The sequence below is a fragment of the Nerophis ophidion genome, linkage group LG14 (assembly GCF_033978795.1).
Source record: "Nerophis ophidion isolate RoL-2023_Sa linkage group LG14, RoL_Noph_v1.0, whole genome shotgun sequence".
In the NCBI taxonomy this organism is placed as follows: domain Eukaryota; kingdom Metazoa; phylum Chordata; class Actinopteri; order Syngnathiformes; family Syngnathidae; genus Nerophis; species Nerophis ophidion.
The window spans coordinates 39487058-39514464 of NC_084624.1; the positions used below are offsets into that span (position 1 = coordinate 39487058).

General features: G+C 38.7%; 1 protein-coding gene across 4 annotated transcripts; it reads right to left on the reverse strand.

The window, feature by feature from the left end:
* Positions 1-4917: 4917 nt before the first annotated feature.
* On the reverse strand, positions 4918-27353 carry LOC133568667 (WD repeat-containing protein 37). Of its 4 annotated transcripts, XM_061920740.1 has the most exons (16): positions 27050-27353; positions 23570-23740; positions 18922-18957; positions 17503-17599; positions 15633-15728; positions 15486-15550; positions 15225-15311; positions 11404-11539; positions 11140-11211; positions 11017-11061; positions 10863-10939; positions 10566-10803; positions 10352-10493; positions 6236-6370; positions 5948-6062; positions 4918-5862 (listed from the first exon to the last, which is right to left on the reverse strand). In XM_061920740.1, exons 2-16 carry the CDS (start codon positions 23705-23707, stop codon positions 5731-5733), a joined length of 1611 nt encoding a protein of 536 aa, XP_061776724.1. In that variant the 5' UTR covers positions 23708-23740; positions 27050-27353; the 3' UTR covers positions 4918-5730. The 4 variants fall into 4 exon arrangements, with proteins under 4 accessions (XP_061776724.1, XP_061776725.1, XP_061776726.1 ...); XM_061920741.1 differs by lacking the exon at positions 18922-18957; XM_061920742.1 differs by lacking the exon at positions 15225-15311.
* Between the last annotated feature and the right edge of the window lie 54 nt (positions 27354-27407).

A 27407-nucleotide genomic window follows, 5' to 3' on the forward strand; every position in this document is an offset into this window, starting at 1 on the left:
GCATCTTGGGGTGACAAAACGCGCATCACGATGCGAGCACCCCGTGACTGAGTATGTCATGATTACTTTAATGATTGAAAAGAAATCAAACGTTGAGTGAAGAAGAAAATTGCTTTTATTAACACGTAACAACGTGTTACACACCTAACACTGACAAAAATGCACTTCAATAATTTAAAGGTTTTATTGTGTGTGTTGTGGGAATACTGTCTCAAGTGTGCTGAGTATTACTACTAGTATTACTTTGAATCCATAAAAAGTAAATGCTGATGAACATGAACATAATATTACTCTTGAAATATTTGTCAGTCAAAGTACATATTTGGGATTTCATTGGGAGGGAATACAATGTTTGAAAATAAAATGCACAATCAGTCCAAATGGATGAAATACACTTGACGTGATGCTCTTTATATATTACATTTCATATAATAAAAAACATTTGAAAGGACTTTACATGAGTTACGCAAGTTATGACTATCAAACATTTGACATTTAACACACTTTTGTTGTCCGGAAGTTCCCACAAAAGGCAAAAAAGTCACCACTTGTTATTAAGAAATCACTAGTGAGTGTCCCCTCATGCTGCTATGTTAGAATTAGAACCACAACATGATTGTTCTTTCTATGTCCTCAATGACTTTCTTCTCCAATAGGAGATATTTCAGAAAATGTGGGCTTTTCCACTTGTTCTTTTGCCGTTTTTTTCTTTTACAGAGCAACTTTTTCAATCGTCCCTCTACCAGAATTATAACATTAATACATTTTGCAGAGCTATACTGTGTAGCATGGCAGCATGCTGAGACATCAGCGCATAATAAATAAAACAACTTTTAAACATATTACTATCTTCCTTTAAATATGTGCGGGGCTTCTTTCTGACGCTGTATGTAAACTGTCACTTTAGGCCAGTAGGGGGCAGCACAATAGCTAACACTAACTTGGCAATATTACGCATAGACATCTATAAGTAGATCATAGACATATATGAACAGATCATTGACATACAGATTGCGAAACGAATAGGGATGTATATCATTAGGATTATATCAATACTGATACCAATAACAATATTACTTATCGATACCGGTATTCTGCAGTACTCTTATTGGTGCTGTATGTAATTGGTGTAAATATTTTTTATTACAATTTTTATTTTGCACCACCAACATCATGTAACATCTCACAGCACGGAAGTCTTTTATCAATACCGTTTTTTTTAAAGTCTTAAACAAGTCAACTATGTTTGCAGTGCAAGGTGCAATGCAGTTCTTATGTCATCTTGTGATGAAGCTATCTTGCTTCTGAGCAACTTCATGAATTATTTCAGTACTGCATTTATTCACTTTTTTGAGTGGATTAATGTTGGCCTGTGGATTACTGGATTGCTACGAGGACAGTTAAGGAAGCGTTGATGAAGTTAAGTAAAGCGCGTTCACCTCAAACTTATAGTAATGCTTAGCGTGCGGACTTTTGAGGAAGACATATTATTGTGTTACAAACTTTTGTGTGGTGTTGCTTCCTTATTTGTGATTATTGCAAGCTGGTTATCACATCGTAGGGCTGTGCAACAATTGTTTTCATAAAGTATCATCCAATTTCGATTCATATAATGATTTCTTCCAGAGTTTTTAACCTGCCAGTTGTAAAGCATTTACACTAAAAACAAATAAACTAGGGATTATTTCAACATTGTATTAGCATTCTGGGTAAATAAAAAATATTTTAGATAACAAAAAGAACAAAAGCATAACAATGTACCAACAATTTCCAGTGTACATGCTTTTAAGTAAAAAAAAGCATGCACAAAATTGCTTCTGTTATTATTTCAACACTGGTGCTCCAACTACAGTATAAGAAGCTGTCAAGTTATCTTTAACGTACCAATGAAGATTGGTGGTCACGTCCACAACTTCCTACCATTAGCAGTAGAAGTATGTGTTTGTCACAGCTTTTGGACGACAAATTTGCAAAAGAAACATATCAGCTGACACGTAAAAGGCATTTGGGAAATGTTCGGCTCTGTATTTTGGAGTTAGTTTGGTAGTTTGTGGTGGCTGCGAGTCAGGGAGGTAGTAACAGAGATGGTACGAGAAGGATGCATTCCAGAGCTGGCCCCTGGCAAGCCAGGCTTCATGGAGGTGAGTGCTTGTCAAGTAAACATGATATCCCCTTTCCCTCTCAATAACAGCATCTCAGTCGCTTTCGGCTAATTTCCACGAATTACTGCATTTAGATTCTGTTTTTAGCAAACATTGATTCTGTCCGCGAGTCCAATTACGTGGAAATCATAGGGCCCTAGATAACTCCAAGTTATGGCTGACATTTATATTGCTGTCCTCAGCTGCTCGTTTCGCTCTGTCATTCTGTTCATATTTATGATTCTGTTAACTTATGTGTACCTTTGTAATGGTGCGGTAAAATGTGGCCTCAGATTGGCTGTTCCGCCATGTTTGATCGAGTTAATATATGCTCACAGCTGATGACCGTGATTGACCTGAAATGTATCACCATCCTACCTCTGTCTTTTATTCTGCTTTGAATAGAATTCTGCACCTGAATGAATGTGACAGCGGGCATATGTCATAATTACAGTAAGATAGATTAAAAACATTTTTTTTTTACCGATAGCCGTACCATTAGTTTAGAATTTTAATGGTCCTTAGTGGACCGACCCAATTAGGAACCGGTACCAAACAATACCTTTAATCGGTATACATCCCTAGTAACGAAAACACGTATATGTGTAGATCAGGGGTCACCAACGCGGTGCCCGCGGGCACCAGGTAGCCCGTAAGGACCAGATGAGTCGCCCGCTGGCCTGTTCTAAAAATAGCTCAAATAGCAGCACTTACCAGTGAGCTGCCTCTATTTTTTTAAATTGTATTTATTTAATAGCAAGCTGGTCTCGCTTTGCTCGACATTTTTAATTCTAAGAGAGACAAAACTCAAATAGAATTTCAAAATCCAAGAAAATATTTTAAAGACTTGGTCTTCACTTGTTTAAATAAATTCATTTATTTTTTTTTACTTTGCTTCTTATAACTTTCAGAAAGACATTTTTAGAGAAAAAATACAAATTTAAAAAGGATTTTAGGATTTTTAAACACATATACCTTTTTACCTTTTAAATTCCTTCCTCTTCTTTCCTGACAATTTAAATCAATGTTCAAGTAATTTTATTTTTTTATTGTAAAGAATAATAAATACATTTTAATTTAATTCTTCATTTTAGCTTCTGTTTTTTCCACAAAGAATATTTGTGAAATATTTCTTCAAACTTATTATGATTAAAATTTTTTAAAAATACTCTGGCAAATCTAGAAAATCTGTAGAATCAAGTTTAAATCTTTTTCAAAGTCTTTTGAATTTCTGGAAAAGTCTAGACGAAATAATGATTTGACTTTGTTAAAAATATAGCTTGATCCAATTTGTTATATATTCTAAAAAAAATTGCAGATTGGATTTTTAACCTATTCAAAACATATTAAAATTCTAAAATTAATCTTAATATGGAAAAATTACTAATGATGTTCCATAAATTATTTTTTAAATTTTTTCAAAAAGATTCAAATTAGCTAATTTTTCTCTTCCTTTTTTTCGGGTGAATTTTGGATTTTAAAGAGTCAAAATTGAAGATAAACTATGTTACGAAATTTAATTATAATTTTTTTCTTGTTTTCTCCTCTTTTAAACCGTTCAATTAAGTGTTTTTTCATCATTTATTCTCTACAAAAAACCTTCCGTAAAAGGAAAAAAAAAATGCACGACGGAATGACAGACAGAAATACCATTTTGTTTATATATATAGATCTACTTATTAAAGGTAAATTGAGCAAATTGGCTAATTCTGGCAATTTATTTAAGTGTGTATCAAACTGGTAGCCCTTCGCATTAATCAGTACCCAAGAAGTAGCTCCTGGTTTCAAAAAGGTTGGTGACCCCTGGTGTAGATCATATACATTTCTTAGATCAGACATTCAGTATATGCAGAAATACACATATTGATGCATATATCATAAATGTATATTGCGTAGATCATAGACATATGTGTAGATCATAGACATATGTGTAGATCATAGACATATATACATATTTCTTACATGTGTAGATCATATACATATATACGCAGATCCTAGACACATGTAAAATGTGTGGAGATCATAGACATACATACATACATACATACATAGAACATAGCTGTATATGCATGGATCATAGACATATATGCATAGATCATACCAATACATAGTAGATCAGACATATATTATGTAGACGTTAGACATATATGTGTAGAACATATACATCAATCATATCATATTATATATATATACATATATATATATATATATATATATATGTATGTATATATGTATACATATATATATATATATATATATGTATATATATATATATATATATACATATATATTTATACGTGTGTAGATGAGGAATGTATAAACGCAGATTATACGCATATATGCGTGGATCATAGACAGGCTGCAATAAATCCAGGTGTCCGCCATATTGGATGTAGCATATCTACCCCCTAAAAATAATGCAGAAAATGGACTGAACTAGATAAAGGGCCTTTCCTAGTTTCACCACAAGAATCCACAGTTTTATGCGCGGGACTTCGTAGTATTAAAGTCATCAGATTCAATTTGCACAGGGGACAACGTGGCGAAGTTGGGAGAGTGGCTGTGCCAGCAATCTGAGGGTTACTGGTTCAATCCCCAGCTTCTACCATCCTAGTCACGTCCGTTGTGTCCTTGAGCAAGACACTTCACCCTTGCTCCCTATGGGTCCTGGTAAGCGCCTTGCATGGCAGCTCCCGCCGTCAGTGTGCTAATGGAAAATAGTATCAAAGCGCTTTGAGTTCCTTAAAAAAAGGTAGAAAAGCGCTATACAAGTACAAACCATTTACAATGTTTTAATCAAAATTGTTTTTTCGGTCCAACCTGTGAAAGCTGATCCATGAGATGTGGTTGGTACAATTCCAAGCAGCACATAAATGAGGCATATTCTCACATCCAATATGGCGATGTCTACGTGTGATTAAGCGCTGCACTCGACGCGGTGTCTACATATGTATGTCTAGGTTCTCACTAACACTGACAAGGCAACAATGCAAGTAGCATGTTGATGACATGTCTGAGCCTCCTTGATGCCAGTGACTCACTATTGCCTCCTGGAATACAAAGTGGTATTGCAAGGGCCTAGAATGCTAACAGACATTACATAACTGTGTAACACAAACACTCAGCGGACACTTGATTAGGTACACAATCTGTACAATGAGAGGCAATAAGAAAAAAGACTGTGTACCTACTAACAAAGCGACAACCGAGTATATTTTTCACACGTTCTTATTTCCTACTACGGTTATTTTAACATGATGTTAGCATTAAGGTCACAATAAGCTTCTGTGTTGTGCTTTTTTTACCCATCAGTGGCACAGATTTTTTTATCAGATGTGCAGGAGTCGCTTTCACACTAAACACACACGGTAATGAAAGTGTGTTTACACTCGCACACATACACACACACACACACACACGCGCACACGCACACAAGCACACACACGGCAAGAAGATGTGCTCAGTGCACAGTTGCAGCAGTAAGCGATCGCTTTGTCAAAAAGACGCGTGAAGTTGTTGCGTGAACAAACACTGATGGCACGTGACAACCTTTCCCGGACTTACATGTTAGAACGAGGAGGGGGCGGGGTCATTTCTCCTGCAGGAGGGCGGGGATGTTAATGTTCCAGCCAATGGCCTGGCGGTCGAAGCCGCACGTGAACAGGTTGCATGAAGTGTTGTCTTCACACCACGCTGAGCAGCACACCATGCGGCGGTGACCCTGAAACATGCAACACATGCAAGAAGCTCAGTGTCAGAGACGTGGCAATTTCCAGCTGGTACGAGCATACTGGTCACACTGGCACCTGTCTGTTGCTTCTGGGCAGACGGGCCAGTCGCACTCCTGACATGTCGAACAGTCGGACCTGCCGATTGTCGTGAGGGAGAGCGATGATCTTCTGACTCACCGACACGCTGATCCTGCAGAGAGAATGCTTTAAGTGATGCCTACAATACAAACATCATACAAGGAGCATTACATCTTTGCTCATTATTATTGTACGTAACATCCATCAGAAGAGCGTTCCATACACACATACACAGTCAAAATAAATCTAAATATTCATTAATAAGTGTGAGTCATTTTCTCAGACCTGTTGACAGCAGAGTCTGTGCGGATGGTTGCTATGGGCGACCTCATGTTCTTCAGATCCCACACTTTGACCGTACGGTCGTCACTCCCCGACACCACGTTGTCACCCACAGTGAAAACGGCAGACGTCACCGTGCTGCCGTAGACAAGATTATATGGTTAAAGTTTCTAAATCCACACACATCGACCGCTTAGGACTGTAAACTATCTTCTATGAACAAAACATCAACACAATATTCCTCTACATCCATCCATCCATTTTCTACCGCTTATTCCCTTTCGGGTAGCGGGGGGCGCTGGAGCCTATCTCAGCTACAATCGGGCGGACAGCGGGGTACACCCTGGACAAGTCGCCACCTCATCGCAGGGCCAAGCAGATAGACGGACAACATTCACACTCACATTCACACACTAGGGCCAATTTAGTGTTGCCAATCAACCTATCCCCAGGTGCATGTCTTTGGAGTTGGGAGGAAGCCGGAGTACCCGGAGGGAACCCACGCATTCACGGGGAGAACATGCAAACTCCACACGGAAAGATCCCGAGCCCGGGATTGAACCCAGGACCTTCGTGTTGTGAGGCAGACGCACTAACCCCTCTTCCACTGGAATCCCTATTCCTCTACATAATATCGTAAATTTTGAGTTCAAAGCCCGGCCGAGTCATACCAAAGACTAGAAAAATGGGACCCATTACCTCCCTGTTTGACACTCAGCATCAAGGGTTGGAATTGGGGGTTAAAACACCAAAAATGATTACCGGGCGCGGCCACCGCTGCTGCTCACTGCTCCCCTCACCTCCCAGGGGGTGATCAAGAGTGATGGGTCAAATGCAGAGAATAATTTCACCACACCTCGTGTGTGTGTGCGACGATAATCGGTACTTTAACTTTAAATATTGTGAAAACTTTTGAGACTTGATGAGTTGGCACTTTAGATTCATATTTGACATATTTTACTTATGTCATGTAATCCTACACACAACTCTAGTTTGTTGTATGTAGTAAGTTAGATGTGTGAATAAGTTCATCATTTGTCGCAAGATACTTGCATCTGATTGAGCAGCTCACCTTCAAAAAATTTTGGGAAGGAGCCGCCAGATATTTCCTGGTTTTAACGAATGGTGGTGGATGATGTCATCAGTGAAACCGTTAACCATTTAACAAGGGTTTGCTTTCTAATCATTTCATTTTCTGTTAAGTAGAACAATTAGTTTATTTAGTTGTTTTTTTTGTATGTACCCGTTTTACAAGCATTTAACGCTCAGGGGACAAAGGTTGACTTTTATGTCCTTTTGGTAAAGGTTTGTACGCAACAAATAGCTGGAGTAAACTTCCTGAAGATGTCAGACTTTCCCCAACTCTGACTACTTTTAAAACTATACTGAAAACTTTTGTGTTCACCTTAGCTTTCAGCTAAATCTTTTCATCTTTTAACTTTTAACGTCCGCACTGTTTTTATTTTTATTGTAAATGGGTTATACTTGTATAGCGCTTTTCTACCTTCAAGGTACTCAAAGCGCTTTGACACTATTTCCACATTCACCCATACACACACACATTCACACACTGATGGCGGGAGCTGCCATGCAAGGCCCTAACCACGAACCATCAGGAGCATGAGTGAAGTGTCTTGCTCAAGGACACAACAGATCGTGACGAGGTTGGTAGAAGGTGGGGATTGAACCAGGAACCCTCAGGTTGCTGGCACGGCCACTCTCCCAACTTCGCCACGCCGGGGAGAGTGGCCGTGCATTTGAATTTTGAATTTGGGAGAGTGGCCGTGCATTTGAATTTTGCTGTTATTTTCTTTCATTTCACTTTGTTGTCTGTGAAGCACTTTGAGTCTACCTTGTGTATGAAAAGTGCTATATATTTGTTGGCCACCATTTTTGTTGTGTTTATCCATTAAAATGTTTTTGTCCATGTTTAATACAACAATTCTAATGTCCAAATCTTTCAATGGTATTCAATACACTGGCCAACATTTACAATACCCCAAAGCTAAAGAGCAAATTTAAGTCTTTCATTTTTCAAAAGGCATAAATACATATTTTACTTTCTTTGCTCAAATCAAATTCAGCCCTAAACAGAAATAAAAAAACATGTATTTGTTTAAACATTTGAAGGCCTTTTGACTAATAATGTTGTCACGGTTGGTTACACCAGGCCATACCCTTTTTGTTGGTGTTCTCCGGTGTCTTGTGTTAGTTCGTGTCCTGTGCTTTTATTTTGGTGGCTCTTCCGTTCTTTTTAATGTTTTCTCGTGGATGTTTCACTTTTGTCACAGAGCATTTCCCTTCACCTGGATGGATGTTTTAGGTTTGCAATGAGTTCTATTTAACTTGAGTGTGAGCCACCATTCTTTATCGGGACTTAGTTTGTTGATGCTGCTGTTACCTGGTGAGTACAGACGATCTTTTCCATGCTTTGCCATAGTATGCTCCTACTGTGCTTGGTACTTACTACACGTTTCATAGTAAGTGTTTTTGCTGTGTTCCAGCATTTCGTTTTGTCTGTTATCGTCTGGCCGTTAAGAGCACTTCCCTTCTGATCTAGCTTTTTGATTTTGCTTCTTTACTCCTTTTTACTTTACGCTGCTATCTCATTCATCTGCATCCCTAAAATCACAACAACCTCCTGCGTCTTCCAGAACGCATCGCTTATAATCGCACGACAGATGTCCGTTGTCAATTTAGTATACATTTGCATTAAAAGAAGTTACTTTACTAATTGAAACCTGTAACATTATCTGTTCAAAAGGCTTTATTTAAAAGGATAAAAAAACAAAAAATATTGCATGTTTGATTTTTTGTTATTTATAGTTTTTTGAGAAAATTGAGCAAAAATTAAACATAATGACTCTAAAATGTTTTGCGCCCTTTATTTGGCTTGATGATTTTTCAAATTGAATGTCCCGAGATGGTTAAGGCTCAATTAGACAGTAAACACGCCATGCGGATATAAAGTAGGGCTGTCAAAGTGAACACATGCGATTAATCACAAAACATTATCACATCAATACTGTATGTACACAGATTGATTTAATTTGATCCCACACACAGAGCAGGTTGCTATACAATCAGTGATTAGATCACTGCATACGTGACTTCGACTGCTGTGCTTGCTGGCAAATTTCACTTAAACGTACACCCAGACTTTACTTTTAATAAAAATGTCAGCACATTTTGAACAAATAAATGATCTGCATTCAAGTAAAACATTAACAATTTTTTCCTGTATGACATTCTGACAATAAAATTGCACTTTTGTCAAAATATTAGTGTCTTTCTTAAAGATACTTTAAATTATGCACACAAGTAATTTACAGCAAAATCAAAATGCAACGGTGTGATTAATCTGATAAAATTATAGTTTGACATCACTATTAAAAAGTCTACTATTCTATTTTTTACGCCCTCACACACCACAATACTACTTGTGAAGAATATAGGTGAATTTGTGGTTATTAATATGACTGTTTTAAGTCCAATATTAGGCCACATATTGTAGTCATATATGGAGGAATATGAAATGGTTATTGCGCATGCTAACAGACGTTTGTGCTATTAAGGTTTTTGTGTTATTAATATTTTGTCATTATTCAGTCATAGTAATGTGTGGACTAATACTGATTTATCCACACATCCATTAATTTTCTACCACTTGAACATCTTAAGGTTACAGGGGAGCTGGAGCCTATCCCAGCTGCTGGACAAGTCGTCACCTCATCATATCCATCCATCCATTTTCTACTGCTTATCCCGGTCAATACCATAAATGTTGTTTTTGACAGAACAAATGTTTGGGACAAGTTTTGTAAGATTTGGACAAGATGGGGGCAATAGGTGACAGCACTGGTCAGAAAATGTATTTTAGAATGACTTAAAAATCTATACAGCACTATCACATTATTTTTATGGCACAAAAATGGAAGTAGTAATTTAATGTTTGCAAGGATATTTTCGGGAAAAAAGCATGGTGTCGTCATTAGCAAAAATATTGGGAATATTCTCATCAACAAGTAAACAGGAACATTCTTATTGCACGTGGATGCAAACACATATGCATTGCAAACTAACAGTAGCTACAAAAACGTAGTTGTGTGTGTAACTAACTCAGTGTGTCCCTGGAAGACATTGACGGAGTGGATGGACGGGTCTCTGAAGTCCCACAGTCGAAAAGTAGTGTCTCTGGACGAGGTGACCACCAGGCGCTGGGTGGGATGGGTGCAGCAGTGCGTCAGCTCCTGGTCGTGACCTGGATACACAAACATAGTCATCATCACATTCCAAACACTCGTCAGCACCATGTACTTCAACAACATGGTACCCATGAGCGAGTGGACCAGCTCCGACGTCTCCACGTCGTAAAGGTTGGCGGCTCGGTCCCAGGAGGCCGTCACCGCCTGCTTGCCCCCCACCAGCCAATCAGCAGCAATGACCACGCCTTGGTGACTGCGCAGCGTGACGGACGCCATGCGCACGGACGGGCAGTCGGTGGGACCGTCCGCTTCCACGTCGGCCTCATCTTTGTCGGAAACCTCAACGTCGTCGTCGCCGGGGGGTTGCTGCAGTAGGTTTTGTTATTGCACGGCGAAACAAAAGGCGACATGTCGGTGAGGCTTACGCTGACGTCTGCAACGGGCTGCGGCGTGGGCAGCTGCACCAGGAACCTCCAGATGTGAGCTGTCTGGTCCCCAGATGCTGAAGAGCGTTTATACACAATAAAATAATACTAAAAAAACTCTGGACATGATGTAAGATTTAGTGATGAGGATTACCTGTTAGTGCCATCTGTTCAGTGGGGTGGAACTTGATGGAGTTGACTGAATACATGGAATATATATTAGCCAAAAAGGAAAACTACACATTGACAATAAGATTTCTTACAAAGACATCTCTACCTGATCCTTGATGGCCCAGATATTTGAGGAGACATTTCCCCGTCTCGATGCTCCACAACATGGCCGTGTGGTCTGATGGACACACGCAACAGTAGGACTTAGGGACAATCAAGAACACTACAGAACGCCCCGTTTGCACCAAGCGCAACTGTTGGCACCCTGCTGCCGGCGTAGCAAGCACAGTGGTAGGGTGGCTAAAGGGGCGGAGCAAGACACACTGCTAACAAGTCAAAGTCAAAAGTAAGAGAATAGCAAAGTGTGTACCTGCAGATGCAGTACCAAGCACCGTGGGCTGGGTCCGGGTCACGCTGAGGTCCCAGATACCGTCCCTGTGGCCCACATACTCTCTGAGCAGGTGACACACAGCTCTGGACGTGGTGGCTTTGAAACTGGACACAATCTGAAAGGCAGAGTGTGTACATTAACAATTAGCACACACCGAGCGGACTGCAGGGTTCCTACACCTAAAAATCATCGGCTCAGGAGACGTCAAGTCGCCACATTTGCCATGATTGGACATTGCTTCTCAGTTAGTTTTGTAAATTCTTTAAAAATACTCCCTTTAATACATGCACTATAATTTTCCTGATTAGCATTTCATAGACGTGTGTAGGAACCCTGCACGTAGGAAGTGGATGAGGGTCAGTGAGGAGCTGCTGAGCAGGGTTTTTGTAGTGCACCAAGGCTAAGAAGCAACGGCAGCGTTATTGCAGGTAATAAAGAGCAGTACTGTGAGGACACAAGAGCAACAGAAAAGACAAGTCCAATATGGTAACAACTGTCAGTTATTTCAACATCTTGGTAGTACGCTTTTTAATGACGAATACTTGAGCTGTTTACTTTAAAGATGGGGACGATACAAACGGGACCCTTGGCTCGCTTTGGACACAGGCCGCTAAATAAGTTCCAGCTGGAAGAAAGTGTTCAATTGTTAAAAAGAATGCCAAGTAACACACACGCACACAAAAATATGCACAGGCACACACTGTGAGGAAATCTGTGGAATGTTAGCTTGATGATAAGGATGACGTGTCACTTCGACAAACAGCACCATGGAAGTGAAAAAGCTGATGTGCATTAGCATTTGATGTTACGCCTAACAAAGAAGCTGCTGATGGTAAAGAGAGCGAGCAGTGTGACGCTGCAGTGTGCCGCCGCACAAGGCCGCGCCAAACAACCAATATGGACGCATGACAATCACCATTGGTCATCATCACATCCTCACTGCCTCGCTTTTCTGGGTCTGCCAATCATGTGAACATACTGTACACCAGGGCTCTTCAACTCAATTGTTCTAAGGGGCCACATTTCTAATAAGTTGGAGAAATCTCCATTCACTATTTTTCTTCTTTGGATAACCATACTTCTATGTAGTGGACATTAGTTTTTGGTCTATTTTTTTGTCAGAGGTACACATTTCAGATGGTCCTGTTATGCAAAACACAAGTGTCTACTGTAGTGGATGCTGGCCTTTAGGAGGTAAATGCCAGTACAATGATCTGCCAATGTGTTTACATTGATCCAAGTTCCGCTACACAACAGTATTTTTATTTTATTCAATTTGCTGTAATGTCATGATTAGAGATGTCCGAAATCGGCCTGCCGATATTATCGGCCAATAAATGCTTTAAAATGTAATATCGGAAATTATCGGTATCTGTTTCAAAATTATCGGTATCGGTTTTTAAAAAAGGGAAAATGTATGACTTTTTAAAACGCCGCTGTGTACGGACGTAGGGAGAATAACAGAGCGCCAATTAACCTTAAAGGCACTGCCTTTGCGTGCCGGCCCAATCACATAATATCTACGGCTTTTCACACACACAAGTGAATGCAAAGCATACTTGGTCAATAGCCATACAGGTCACACCGAGGGTGGGCGTATAAACAAATATGCGCCACACCGTGAACCCACACCAAACAAGAATGAAAAACACATTTCGGGAGAACATCCGCAACGTAACACAACATAAACACAACGGAACAAATACCCAGGATCCCTTGCAGCACTAACTCCTCCGGGACGCAACAATATACACCTCCCTCTACCCCTTTCTGGTGCTAGGCAGGCAAGATGTTGTGTATCACTGATGCAGGCGGCACACTCGATCGCTGTGAATTTAAAGCAGCTACCTAAAATGTACCAGAAGCATGTACACTAAACAAAAATATAAAAGCAACACTTTTGTTTTTGCTCCCACTTTTTATGACTTGAAATCAAAGATTTTAAAATGTTTACTATGAACACAAAATACCTATTCCTCTCAAATATTGTTCACAAATCTGTCTAAATTCGTGTTAGTGAGCATTTCTTCTTTGCTAAGATAATCCATCCCCCCTCACAGGTGTGGCATATTAGGATGCTGATTAAACAGCATGATTATTGCACAGGTGTGCCTTAGGCTGCCCACGATAAAAGGCCACTCTGATGCCACAAATGTCGCACATTTTGAAGGAGTGTGCAGTTGGCATGCTGACTGCATGAATGGCCACTAAAGCTGTTGTCCGTAAATTGAATGTTCATTTATCTACCCAAAGTTGTCTCCAAAAGCAATTCAGAGAATCTGGCAGTACAATCAACCAGCCTCACAAACGCTGACCACGTTGTAACCACAACAGCCCAGGGCCTCCACATCCAGCAGGTGCACCTCCATGATTGTCAGAGACAAGCCACCCAGGCAGCTGCTGCAACAATTGGTTTGCATAACCAGAGAATATCTGCACAAACCAAACGCTGACCACGTGTAACCACAACAGCCCAGGACCTCCACGTCCAGCAGGTGCACCTCCATGATCGTCTGAGACAAGCCACCCAGACAGCTGCTGCAACAATTGGTTTGCATAACCAGAGAATATCTGCACAAACTGTGAGAAACCGTTTCAGGGAAGCTTATCTGCATGCTCATCGTCATCATCGGGATCCTCGTCATAACCGACTTGAGTGGGCAAATGCTCACATTCGATGGAATCTGGCATGTTGGAGAAGTGTTCCCTTCACGGATGGACCCCGGTTTTCACTATTCAGTGCAGGTGCCAGACAGCGTGTGGCGTCGTGTGGGAGAGCGGTTTGCCGATGTCAAGATTCTGAATCGAGTGGCCAATGGTGGGGGTGTGGTTATGTTATGGGCAGGCGCATGTTATGGACAACAAACGCAAGTTAATTGAATTGATGGCCTTTCAAATGCACAGATACCGTGACAAGATCCTGAGGCCCATTTTTGTGCCATTCACCCAAGACCATCATCTCATGTTACAGCCTGACAATGCACGGCCCCATATTGCAAGGATCTGTACACAATTCCTGGAAGCTGAAAATATGGTGGGTCTTGTATGGCCAGCATGTTCACCGACATGTCACCCATTGAGCATGTGGATCCAGTTCCTGCCAATATTCAGCAACTTGGCACAGCCATTGAAGAGGAGTGGACCAACATTCCGCAAGCCACAATTAACAACTTGATCAACTCTATGCGAAGGGAGATGTGTTGTATTGCGTGAAGAAAATGGTGGTCACACCAGATGCTGACTGCTTTTCTAACCCCCCCACCCCCAGTCCCCCAATACAGCAAAACTGCACATCTCAGAGTGGCCTGTTATTGTGGGCAACCTAAGCCACACCTGTGTAATAATCATGCTGTTTAATCAGCATCTTGATATGCCACACCTGTGAGGTGGGATGGATTATCTTGGCTAAAAAGAAGTGCTCACTAACACAGATTTAGACAGAATTGTGAACAATATTTGAGAGGAATAGGTCTTGTGTATATAATAAAAGTTTTAGATTTTTGAGTTCAACTCATGAAAAATGGGAGCAAAAACAAAAGTATTGCCTTCTTTTTTGTTCGGTATACATTAGCTGGTGTAGGGCAGTATGCCAGTATGAGGACAAGCAACATTAGGATTTGATTAGTGCAAAGGAGATGAGTCAGTTGGTCGATCACAACACACACAACAGAGTCTCCTACATTTGAATGACCAAGCCTCCGGAGGAGGGCGTGTCCACCCCCCGGCTGGGCTGTTCATGCATAGTGGCACACAGGGAGGTGGAGGGCAGGGGAAGGAGGGATGAGAAATCAACAAGTTACCCATGAGTCTCCGCCCCACAACTCCCAGCCGCTTACGCTGAAGTTGCGGGCGCCGCTTATAGGGGCGTGGCAAGAGTTTGAACGCGGCTACGAGCAGAGAAGCGACAAAGGATTGTTCTCGTGAATGTCCACAATGGGTAGTGCCGTCACTCCAACACACTTACCCAAACTTTTTTTTTACCTTCCACATTATAGAAGGTGTTCCTAACATTTTGTCAAATTGTACAACAAGGTTAGTGAGACTTAAGTAAATAAGTGTACCTTGCTGGTGGAGGCCTTGTAGGTGGTCTTGAGTTTCTGCGACAGCTGACTGGTGCTGTGACTTGCTGTGGACACAGCGGGGCCGTAAATACACATTTTCATTCATCGTCACATGGATGTGCATTCTTAAGCTGGGCTGTAACTGACTTTTTGTTTTCAGGGCTCCTTTGGCCAAGTCTGCGCCTTCTAGAGTCTGACCGTCTGCAGTCAAGCGATCGTTCAGCGTCTCGATCTCTCTGCGAACTGTCAATCAAACACAACAAACAGTTGTGTAGGACAGTTTAGTAGGAAAACATGCTGCCATTGGCTACAGCAGGTACTTAGCCGAAGGGGTCTTTTTCAACACAGAGCAGTTTTTTTATTGGCCCCTACATTGAAATGATTTTTAATGAGCTATATGAGATATTAAACTAATTTACTATGTCAACTACAACACAAATTTTAAATGTTTAGTTCAGATAGCCTACAATTTATAGTTTGACTTTCACATTGCATTTCAAATTTTGCAGCTTCACTCTATCACGGTTGTTTGTTTTTTCTAAACAGATCTTAAATATTTTGGTTTATATTCAGACTTATACATGTCTTAAATTACAGTCGTATTTTATATAACCTGTAAATCGTATCTTATATAACCTGTAAATCGTATTTTATATAACCTGTAAATTACAGTCGGATTTTACATACCCTGTCATCTCTCGCAACTTTGCGCTTCAAATATTGCAAATTCCCTACATCACAGATTTTTTGGAAACTTTATTTAAGCATATTCAAGTTAATTTAAGTCTTATATGTATTACAGTGCAGTATTTGTCCTATTTTCTAATATTATTTTGTGGCAATCAATAACATTCCCACAGCCGTACTTCCATTTCCAGGTTAAGGGTTAATCCTCGCAAAGAGTTTAAAAAAAGGTGGGTGCAAACCAGCGTCTTTCGTGTGTCTTTCTCGCCATCTCTGGGTCTGAGTTGGCTGTCGAAGTTGACTAATTTTGCATAAGGAAATTGCCTGTCTACATGTATGTCCTTAACGTTAGCGTTTATAACAATATCGCTAATACTCGGTTAATATTCAAGTCACAAAATGTAAATGGGTATTGTTGACACTTTTTGGATGGTTATTTATTGGATTTCATTTCAATAGACGCAATGAAGTCATGGCTACCATTGACTCCATTGTAAACTGACTTAAGAGTTAGAATGCATTCAAAAAAAGCCATATGCTTCATTCCATAAAAAGTGCACGAAATTATTGCTAACTTGTTCTAAACCCATTAACTTTGACAGCCCTAATTTCCACGTTATGTCCGTTGTTGAAAGCCTCGACGATGGCCAGAAAAATCCCGCTTTGACGATCCTCCCGGTACCCACAAGTACAATGCAGCCAGGGCTACTACACTGGGTAAAACGAGTTTAAGAGTAATTATCTGCACAGACACAATAAACGAGGGTTTACTGTATCGACCTACAAAGGATTTATTTGACGTTTCCTTTTGATGTACAAAATGTATCAAAGTAGCCCCCTCTCCTTTTATTTGTATGTATGCAAACCCTTCTTTAATACTATCAATCAATTAATCAAAAAGTGTACTTATATATAGCCCTTAATCACAAACATCTCAAAGGGCTGCACAAGCCACCACAACATCCTCGGCTCAGATCCCACATCAGGGCAAGAAAAAACTCAACCCAATGGGCACAATGAGAAACCTTGGAAGGGACTGCGAATGTGCCCCCCGGGTGACTGGTGCAATAGATGCCGAGTGGATACGGTTAATAGTGTGAGAGTGTAGTTCATAGTGGGGCAAGCAGGGGGATACTGTTGCATGTAGACAAGTCGAGGCACCGAGACATCACCGACTGATGTATAAGGAGTGGTCCACCCCAGGTCTCGATATCATAATGTGAAAGACCAGTCCATTGGGAGGCTAGCAGGGGATATTAATACTAATGAGAACCCATATTGAAGCTTCGAAAGACATTGTATCATCATTTCGTGTTACACAGTCCTGACTTACGCTCGATGTTCTCGATGTAAAGGCTCTCAAACTCTCTTTCGATCTGGCTAAACAGATCCATCAGGTTGGTCTTCAGAGACAAAGGCAGTTTGGAGTCCTGCAGGGCGAACAAGAGACAAACACCTAAATGTCACATGACGGTATTTTGAGCTCACTGACTGCAGACAGCACCATTTGACATGTGAAATTGAACATCTACAACTTAAGTGAACCGTATGGTGCTGGTTGGTCAGATCTATTGGGTCAGAGACACGGTACTAGTTTGCATATTGCTGCTGTGTTTCTTTATATTTTTACGTATGAGGTCAGTAAAGAGTGCTGTTAGCATTCAGAAGATGAGAGCTTTTTGGCCAGCGAGCATTTCAGTAAAAGCGATGTCATCTATTGAATGTGTATGGATGTTCTCATTAATAGAGGTCATTGTATTCTCAGGGCATTCAATCTATCAGAACTAGACTGTTGAGTTAGTCTTCGAAGACGTTTCACTTCAGATCTAGGCCTTTTGGACTAAGTCAACTTATGAATTTAACACCTTGCTTTTGAAAAAAGAAAGCTTTGCAGTAAAAAAGGAAGGGGTGTAACGACAAACTACATTAATAATAACCGTGATAAAACTCCTGACGGTTAGTATTACTGTTTTGAATTGACTGATAAACTGCACTTGGATAAACTCATGGAGTAACTGCAGTCAACTCGATAGCTTAAATGCGAACATGAAAATAAGAGAGATTAACGTCTTTCACCATTAAAAAAGGAAATACCCCAATTTAAATTTAAGCGTATGCTGTTTGAGCAACTAAAATACAGTATGTAGTTTTTGCACATTGAATCTAAAAGCCGTGCTTTCTTAGATCAGTGATCGTTCCATAGACAAGAGGAATACAAGATGGAGATGTTTTTATGGTGTGTTCAAGGACCGCTGAAAATATGTAATAATAAATAATAACAGTAATAGTTTTTCTTTGTTATAATGTGGGATTTGAATAAATCTTAAAAGTGCTACAGTACAAACCAATATTTAAAACAATCAAAGCTCAGCCATTAAAAAAGAAAATACTAAAATTAAAACACTGTCAGATGAAACATAAAAAACACAAAACATGCAAAACAATGGATTTTCTTAACTATGCGTCTATTTCTTTTCATTATGATTTCAAAAGAAAAAACTAAATTGGTCAAAAGATTACAGTATTTGTATGAGTACTAACTTCTTAAGCACATTCAACAATGCCGCGACAAAAATAATGAAAACCGCGATGACATTTTCATATTGTCATATCCCTAAAAAAGGGTATAGGAGACAAACACACAAAGGACCAAACATGTGAGCTTGTCTCTAAATAAACATACACAACAGCACCGGAGCTATGGCTAGTAATATAAAACTACTTGGAACACTCACAAACACCTGAAACTCACCTCTATTCTGGCCAAACATTCCAGATTATCACACGACTGAATCCAAAAAGGGACCAGAGTGATAGAAAACAAATGGTCAGGAGAAGAGGAACCGACAAGGTTCAATTCTGACATCGGATCATGTAGACACAGGTACTGATCTGTTGCCAAATTTTTATTGAATGATGCTGTGGGAATAATGACTGTAAAGTACAACAACTTGGTTGTCTTCATAGTGATTGTGAAATAATGACTTGACAGTAATGGTGGAATAAATCAGTCCCTCCAGAATTTTGCGATGTAGCGATCGTGCAAATTCCCTGCAAAACATGAGCAACCTTGCAACTCTGTCCAATGTCTGCAGCTTCTTTTCACATTTTAGCCAATCAGCGTCATTTTTGTTAATTGAATTTGTCTATGAGCGGCAGTCAACTATCTAATTAAAGCGTGTGTTTGTTTCTTTTGTAGACAAAGCAAGAACAGAAATGTCTAACAATTTATGAACTTTTTATTAATCAAACGGCACAATTGTCATCCTCCTGCGTAGTTCAGCGCTATCTCTGGTTTCCATCAAGCCTTTCGGGTGATGTAGAATATGAACATTTAGTAACACATCAGCCTCCAAACTTCATGGTTTACATGTATTAATATATATTTACTCAACATTCATTTATCTGGTGAAGGAAATTAAGAACATATTTTAATTTGCAATGCTGACCTAGCAAAGGCAGCATTTACATGTTAGAGATGCTTAAGTGTGATGATAATCTCTTATCGTCTCTCATTTACCAACAAAAATCACCGCTATAGGTATCTCTCAACAGTTCACTAATGTTCTCAACATGCAGAGGAAAATGTGTTGGAACTAGGGTTGTCCTGATACCAATATTTTAGTACTGGTACCAGTACCAACATGTATTTCGATACTTTTCTATAGTTTTCGGTTCTTTTCTAAAAAAGGGGGACCACAAAAAAATGGATATATTTTAACAAAAAATTCTACGGTACATTAAACATATGTTTCTTATTAGTCGAATAACAATTTTGTCCTTAAATAAAATAGTGAACAGACACTTTTAGTAGTAAGTAAGCAAACAAAGGACCCTAATTTGTCTGCTGACATATGCAGTAACATATTGTGTCATTTATCATTCTATTATTTTGTAAAAATGATGAGGCAAGATGTGAACAATTATTATTAATCCACTTGTTCATTTACTGTTAATATCTGTTTTTTTCCCGTTTCAACATGTTCTATCTACACTTCTGTTAAAATGTAATAATCACTTGTTCTTCTGTTGTTTGGGTACTTTACATTAGTTTTGGATGATGCCACAAATTTAGGTATTGATCCAATACAAAGAAGTTACAGAATTGTACATTGGTCATACTCAATGTCCTCATGTGTCCAGAGACGTATTTCCTGAGTTAATAAACATAGTATGATTTTTTTTAAAAGGAAAAAAGATTGTGTGACGATATAGAATATTGATGTAATCATAGTAGTATCGACTAGATATGCTCCTGTACTTAGTATCATAATAGTGGATGTCAGCTGTAGATCCACCCATGGCGTTTGATTAGATTGTTACCTATTCCTTTTGCTGCAGGGATGATACTTGTAAGAAACTTACTTTATTTGCTGCCATGGAGGCGAGGATTAGTAACTTAGAAGCAGAGGTGGGTAGTAACGCACTACATTTACTGCGTTACATTTATTTGAGTAAGTTTTGGGATAAATTGTACTTTTACGAGTAGTTTTTATGCACCATACTTTTACTTTTACTTGAGTATATTTATAGAGAAGAAACGCTACTTTTACTCCGTTCCATTTATCTACATTCAGCTCGCTACTCGCTACTTTTTTTTATCGATCTATTAATGTTTGTTTTGGTTAATGACAGAGCTTCAAAGTAGAATCTACGCATGCCTGCGTTTCACCAATCACATGCAGTCACTGGTGACGTTGGACCAATCAAACAGAGCCAGGCGGTCACATGACCCGATTTATACAAGTTGAAAAACGTATTGGGGTGTTACCATTTAGTGGTCAATTGTGCAGAATATGTACTGTACCGTGCAATCTAATAATAAAAGTTTCAATCAATCAATAAAAAGTGTAAAGGAAAAAAGGCCATTTTTATTTCAACCGTACTTCGCGTCAAAAGCCTAAAGACTGATCGCACAGTTCCTGTCTTCACAATAAAAGCGCCGCTCCATCGCGCCTGCGCTAACAAAATAAAAGTCTCCGAAAGCCAGCCAAACAAGCTAGCAAACTACCGAGTTTGCCGCCAATGTATTTCTTGTAAAGTGTATAAAAACGAATATGGAAGCTGGACAGATAAGATGCCAAAAACCAACTACTTTCATGTGTTATTAGACAGAAAAGAGGAACTTTTTTCTCCTCCATTTGAAAACGTGGACGTCTGAGTCCAATCATTGCAAGTCATCAGAATCAGGTAATACACTAATTTATATTCTTGTCTTCATGAAAGATAGGAATCTATAAGTTAAACATGCTTTTATATTCATTAAAACACCTTCAACATGTGAACAAAAACGGCAAAATAAATAAATATAAATGATATACTGTATATATATATATATATATATATATATATATATATATATATATATATATATATATGATTTGTTTGTGTATGTATGATATGTGTCTGTATAAATTATGTGTGTGTATGTATATGAGGTAGATCACCTCGACTTGGTCATTTACTAAGTAATTGATAAACGTTGAAAAACTTATTGGGGTGTTACCATTTAGTGGTCAATTGTACGGAATATGTACTGTACTGTACTGTACAATCTACTAATACAAGTTTTAATCAATTAATCAAATCAATGAATGCCTACTGAGGCTATGGTGCTGTTAGGTTATTGTGGCTCAATGTGCCATTTATTTTATTTTATTTTAATCTACCATTATTTAATATATATTATTGTTTTAGTTGCTTTAGAGATATTCCTGGCTCTGAATTTGCTCATTGCTATTTTTATGTTTTTGTGAATTATTGTTTGCCGTAATCAGGTTACTCATCAGTTACTCAGTACTTGAGTTGTTTTTTCACAACATACTTTTTACTTTTACTCAAGTAAATATTTGGGTGACTACTCCTTACTTTTACTTGAGTTATAAATCTCGAAAGTAACTGTACTCTTACTTGAGTACAATTTCTGGCTACTCTACCCACCTCTGCTTAGAAGTAGCTGAAACACTGGCAACTGTGGATGGACATTAGCCGCTAGCTAACTCGCCATGTTTTAAAGGACTTTTTCCTGAGGGCGTTTCATTCTTATAGCTTCACGTTTATTTTTAGTTTTTAGGACGCTGTGTCTGCTTGTAAGTACTCCATGATTGTGCGCTGCCGAAAATGCTCCTCTGCCCGCAAAACCAGCAATGTCATGACCTCACGATGTGCCGTCATGCCTGGGAAACTGTACTTTTCAAACACAGTATAATACCGTTTTTGATTCATTAGTACAGCAATACTATACCAGTACTGGTATACCATACAACCGTCGTTGGAACATAAATAAATGTTTTTTTATTTCCACGCTTTTCTAGCGTTAAACAAACATAGGGAATTTCAAAAACTTATGGACGACAGAGCAGACAGCAGACAATAAGGGAGAATTTGATGCTGGTACTATTATTTTAAATCCTTGCAACAATACAGGCAGCACGGTGGAACAGGGGTTAGTGCATGTGCCTCACAATACGAAGGTCCTGTGTAGTCCTGGGTTTAATCCCGGGCTCGGGATCTTTCTGTATGGAGTTTGCGTTTTCTCCCCGTGACTGTGTTGGTTCCCTCCGGGTACTACGGCTTCCTCCCACCTCCAAAAACATGCACCTGAGGATAGGTTGATTGGCAACACTAAATTGGCCCTAGTGTGTGAATGTGAGTGTGAATGTTGTCTGTCTATCTGTGTTGGCCCTGTGATGAGGTGGCAACTTGTCCAGGGTGTACCCCGCCTTCCGCCCAAGTACAGCTGACATAGGCTCCAGCACCCCCCGCGATCCCAAAAGGGACAAGTGGTAGAAAATGGATGGATGCAACAATACAGTCATTTGACAATGAGGTCTGGATACATGCTTTTACCGCCATCTAGTGTTTACTTTAAAACCTGTGCAGTATAAAATAAGTAAAACATTAATACAGTATTTGTTGTCCACTTTTTGTAAAATCTCTTTTTTAGGTTAAGGTTACAAGGACCACTTGAAACATGGATGAATAATTAATAAAATTACAAGTTTATTCAATGTTATTGACAAAAATAAACTTTAAAACATTGCAACATTTTCCGCAATTTTCTGAAATGATGCCGCAAATGCAGGCATTTTAGGCCACAACAAACACAAAAAACCCCTGAAATACTGGAGGGACTGATAAGTGTAGTGCTGAGCTCCCATGTTCTTGCACAAGTGAGCATAGACATTTAATTGGCTTAGGCTTACAGGCAGGCTATATAGTCAGCTCACAGAGGCCAAATTGTGTTACACTGTCAGATGTTCTTATAGTTAAATGAGCAGAAACCTATTTATCTGTAGATCGAGGATGTTTTTTAATATTCAAAGCTTTTTAGGTGGAAAAAAAGTGTGTGCGGAGGGGGCGGGCGCACAAGTAGAAGAGGTAAGAGTAGAGGCTCTCACCTGGCCGTCCAGCATGTCTCTATGCAGGCCCAAGCGGTCCTGCTCGGTGCTGTTGGTCCTCTTTATAGACAGACTGTGAGATTTCCTCTTCTGCTTGGCCTGTCGGACCACACCGCTGCTACTGCTCTCCACTGGCATTCTTCCTTCTTCTAGAACCTTCACCAACACATTCTGACAGCAAAGCAATACAGTAAATAAGGACAAAGACACTACATATGTTTTCTTCATTTGTTGGTTGGTCGAAGTGTATTTCACACATGCATGCAGTTTCAACACGATACATTACATATTTTACATGTTTCTATTTTTCTTTACATGTTTGAAAAAGAGTAGAAAGAAGCAAAGATTATTTAATTCTACTTCACTTTCACGTCATAGTAATTACTAACACATACTTTATGTTCACTTCCTGTTCTCATTTTGTACACAATTTACATCAGTGATTTCTAAAAACAGTTATCTTTATAAATAGTTAAGTGACGACAGTTATGATACACTTAATGAGTTGAAATTTTTTTTATTTTAAATAAGTTTATGATGTCCGTCATAGTTATTCCTCTTTCTACTTAGTAAACACCAGTAGTTTGAAGAGTTCCTTAAAATGTATCCTTTTAGTACGTTGTTTGACTTATTTGCTTATTCTGCATACTGGGGACAAGCGGTAGAAAATGGATGGATGGCTGGATACTGATATAGTAAAGGCTTTAAGTGCTGTACGTGCATACAAATGTTTTAAGTTTGATTTTTCTCTTAGATTATATTTCTCCTTTTTCATTAAAAATTGTTGTGCATCCTTGGGTAGCAGGTTATAGTTTACTTTCGGGGTCGCTAACGCCCGTAAGGACCAGATGAGTCGCCCGCTGCCCTGTTCTAAAAATAGCTCAAATAGCAGCACTTACCAGTGTGCTGCCTCTATTTCTTAAATTTTATTTTTTTACTAGCAAGCTGGTCTTGCTTTGCTCGACATTTTTAATTCTAAGAGAGACAAAACTCAAATAGAGTTTGAAAATCCAAGAAAATATTTTAAAGACTTGGTCTTAACTTGTTTGAATGAATTCATTTATTTTTTTACTTTGTTTCTTATAACTTTCAGAAAGACAATTTTAGAGAAAAAATACAACCTTAAAAAAGATTTTAGGATTTTTAAACACATATGCCTTTTTACCTTTTAAACTCCTTCCTCTTCTTTCCTGACAATTTAAAACAATGTTCAAGTAATTTTTTTTTTTTTTATTGTAAATAATAATAAATACATTTTAATTTCATTCTTTATTTTAGCTTCTGTTTTTTCGACGAAGAATATTTGTGAAATATTTCTTCAAACTTATGATTAAATTTCAAAAAAATTATTCTGGCAAATCTAGAAAATCTGTAGAATCACATTGCAATCTTATTTCAAAGTCTTTTGAATTTGTTTAAAAAATGTTGCTCTGGAAAATCTAGGAAAAATAATGATTTGTCTTTGTTAGAAATATAGCTTTGTCCAATTTGTTATATGTTCTAACAAAGTGCAGATTGGATTTTAACCTATTTAAAACATGTCATCAAAAATATATATTTATTGTGAGAAATCATTAAGATGATCAGTGTTTCCACAAAGATAAATATAATTAATTATTAATAATAACATAGGGTTTAAGGTAAATTGAGTAAATTGGGTATTTCTGACAATTTATTTAAGTGTGTATCAAACTGGTAGCTCTTCGCATTAATCAGTACCCAAGAAGTAGCTCTTGGTTTTAAAAAGGTTGGTGACCCCTGGTTTACATAGTTGAGCAGAATTTTAGCTGTTTGCAATCACACCAAATTGTTGAATTTCAATATTTTGGATTTAACACACGGTTTTTGCTTGTACTCTATAGCCAACATTACAAATTATTCTGATCTTTTTTGTTACAGAAGTGAATGTAATGTATTTTTTTTTGTTTCCCCCATATTTTTACACAATAACTTAAGATATGGCAACATTAGCGAGCAGTTCAGAATATGAATTGTACAGCTGTTGTGGGATTTTACATATACACATGTATATATATATATATATATATATATATATATATATATATATATATATATATATATATATATATATATATAGTGGGGTAAAAAAGTATTTAGTCAGCCACCGATTGTGCAAGTTGTCCCACTTAAAATGATGACAGAGGTCTGTAATTTTCATCATAGGTACACTTCCACTGTGAGAGACAGAATGTGAAATAAATATCCAGGAATTCACATTGTAGGAGTTTTAAAGAATTTATTTGTAACTTATGGTGGAAAATAAGTATTTGGTCAACAATTCAAAGCTCTCACTGATGGAAGGAGGTTTTGGCTAAAAATCTCATGATACATGGCCCCATTCATTCTTTCCATACACGGATCAATCGTCCTGTCCCCTTAGCAGAAAAACAGCCCTAAAGCATGATGTTTCCACCCTCATGCTTCACAGTAGGAATGGTGTTCTTGGGATGCAACTCAGTATTCTTCTTCCTCCAAACACGACGAGTTGAGTTTATACCAAAAAGTTCTATTTTGGTTTCATCTGACAACATGACATTCTCCCAATCCTCTGTTGTATCATCCACGTATCCATTTTGGTATAAACTCAAATCGTCGTGTTTGGAGGAAGAAGAACTGAGTTGCATCCCAAGAACACCAGACCTACTGTGAAGCATGGGGTTGGAAACATCATGCTTTGGGGCTGTTTTTCTGCTAAGGGGACAGGACGATTGATCCATGTTAAGGAAAGAATGAATGGGGCCATGTATCGTGAGATTTTGAGCCAAAACCTCCTTCCATCAGTGAGAGCTTTGAATGGTTGACCAAATACTTATTTTCCACAATAATTTACAAATAAATTCTTTGAAATTCCTACAATGTGAATTCCTGGATTTGTTTTCACATTCTGTCTCTCACAGTTGAAGTGTACCTATGATGAAAATTACAGACCTCTGTCATCATTTTAAGTGGGAGAACTTGCACAATCGGTATCTGACTAAATACTTATTTGTCCCACTGTGTGTGTGTATATATATATATATATATATATATATATATGAAGATCATCTTACTTACAAACATGTTAGTGGAAGGCATGGCACGAACGAGAACCAACCGACATAAAGGCGATGTTCCTTGGTATTTATTATCAAGCCAACATGAAGTTCACTGCCCACGTTATTTATTTGCATATGTAAGGATATATTCTACGTTGTTTTTTAAGTGCGTCTTAGCTGTCAAAGGAGCTGCCGTTGTCATTAAGCTTAGCATGAGATCAAACACAAAACATCATTGTACTGGCCATATTCAAGATTAAAGGCACATCGAAACAGTAAATACGTGGAGTTTTATGAGAAAATGGGTGAATCTGAATTCTGTTATTAGGATCACAAGCAAAGCTATAGCGTTATCCCCCACTAGCTAGACTGCAAATGATGCTAACAGGCTAATGGTACAGCCGAAAGATGGATTCTAACTCACCAGAAAGTCTAGAAATAAGGTGTTCTGTTCCAGATAACCACAGGGAATGTGGTCCAATCAGCACAATCCATTATGTTCATGGTGTTTTGTTTAGTCCACAAGCCGTGTTGACACTTGACGGACGCCGCTACTTGTCAAGAGAAGCAGTTTCCGGTGCACCGGCTTTTCGCAACAAAAGATGAGGCCGCGTTGAACCAAACTCAATGAGAATAAAAGTGATGCAATTGTAAGAGCATTCTGGTGCACACGTCCACTAAACATCAATTTCTTGATAGTTTGCCATTTTTTTTTTAAATCGTTGCTTTGAAACTTCATTTTGATGAGCAGCACCTCCAACCCTGCTAAACATATTTCTACA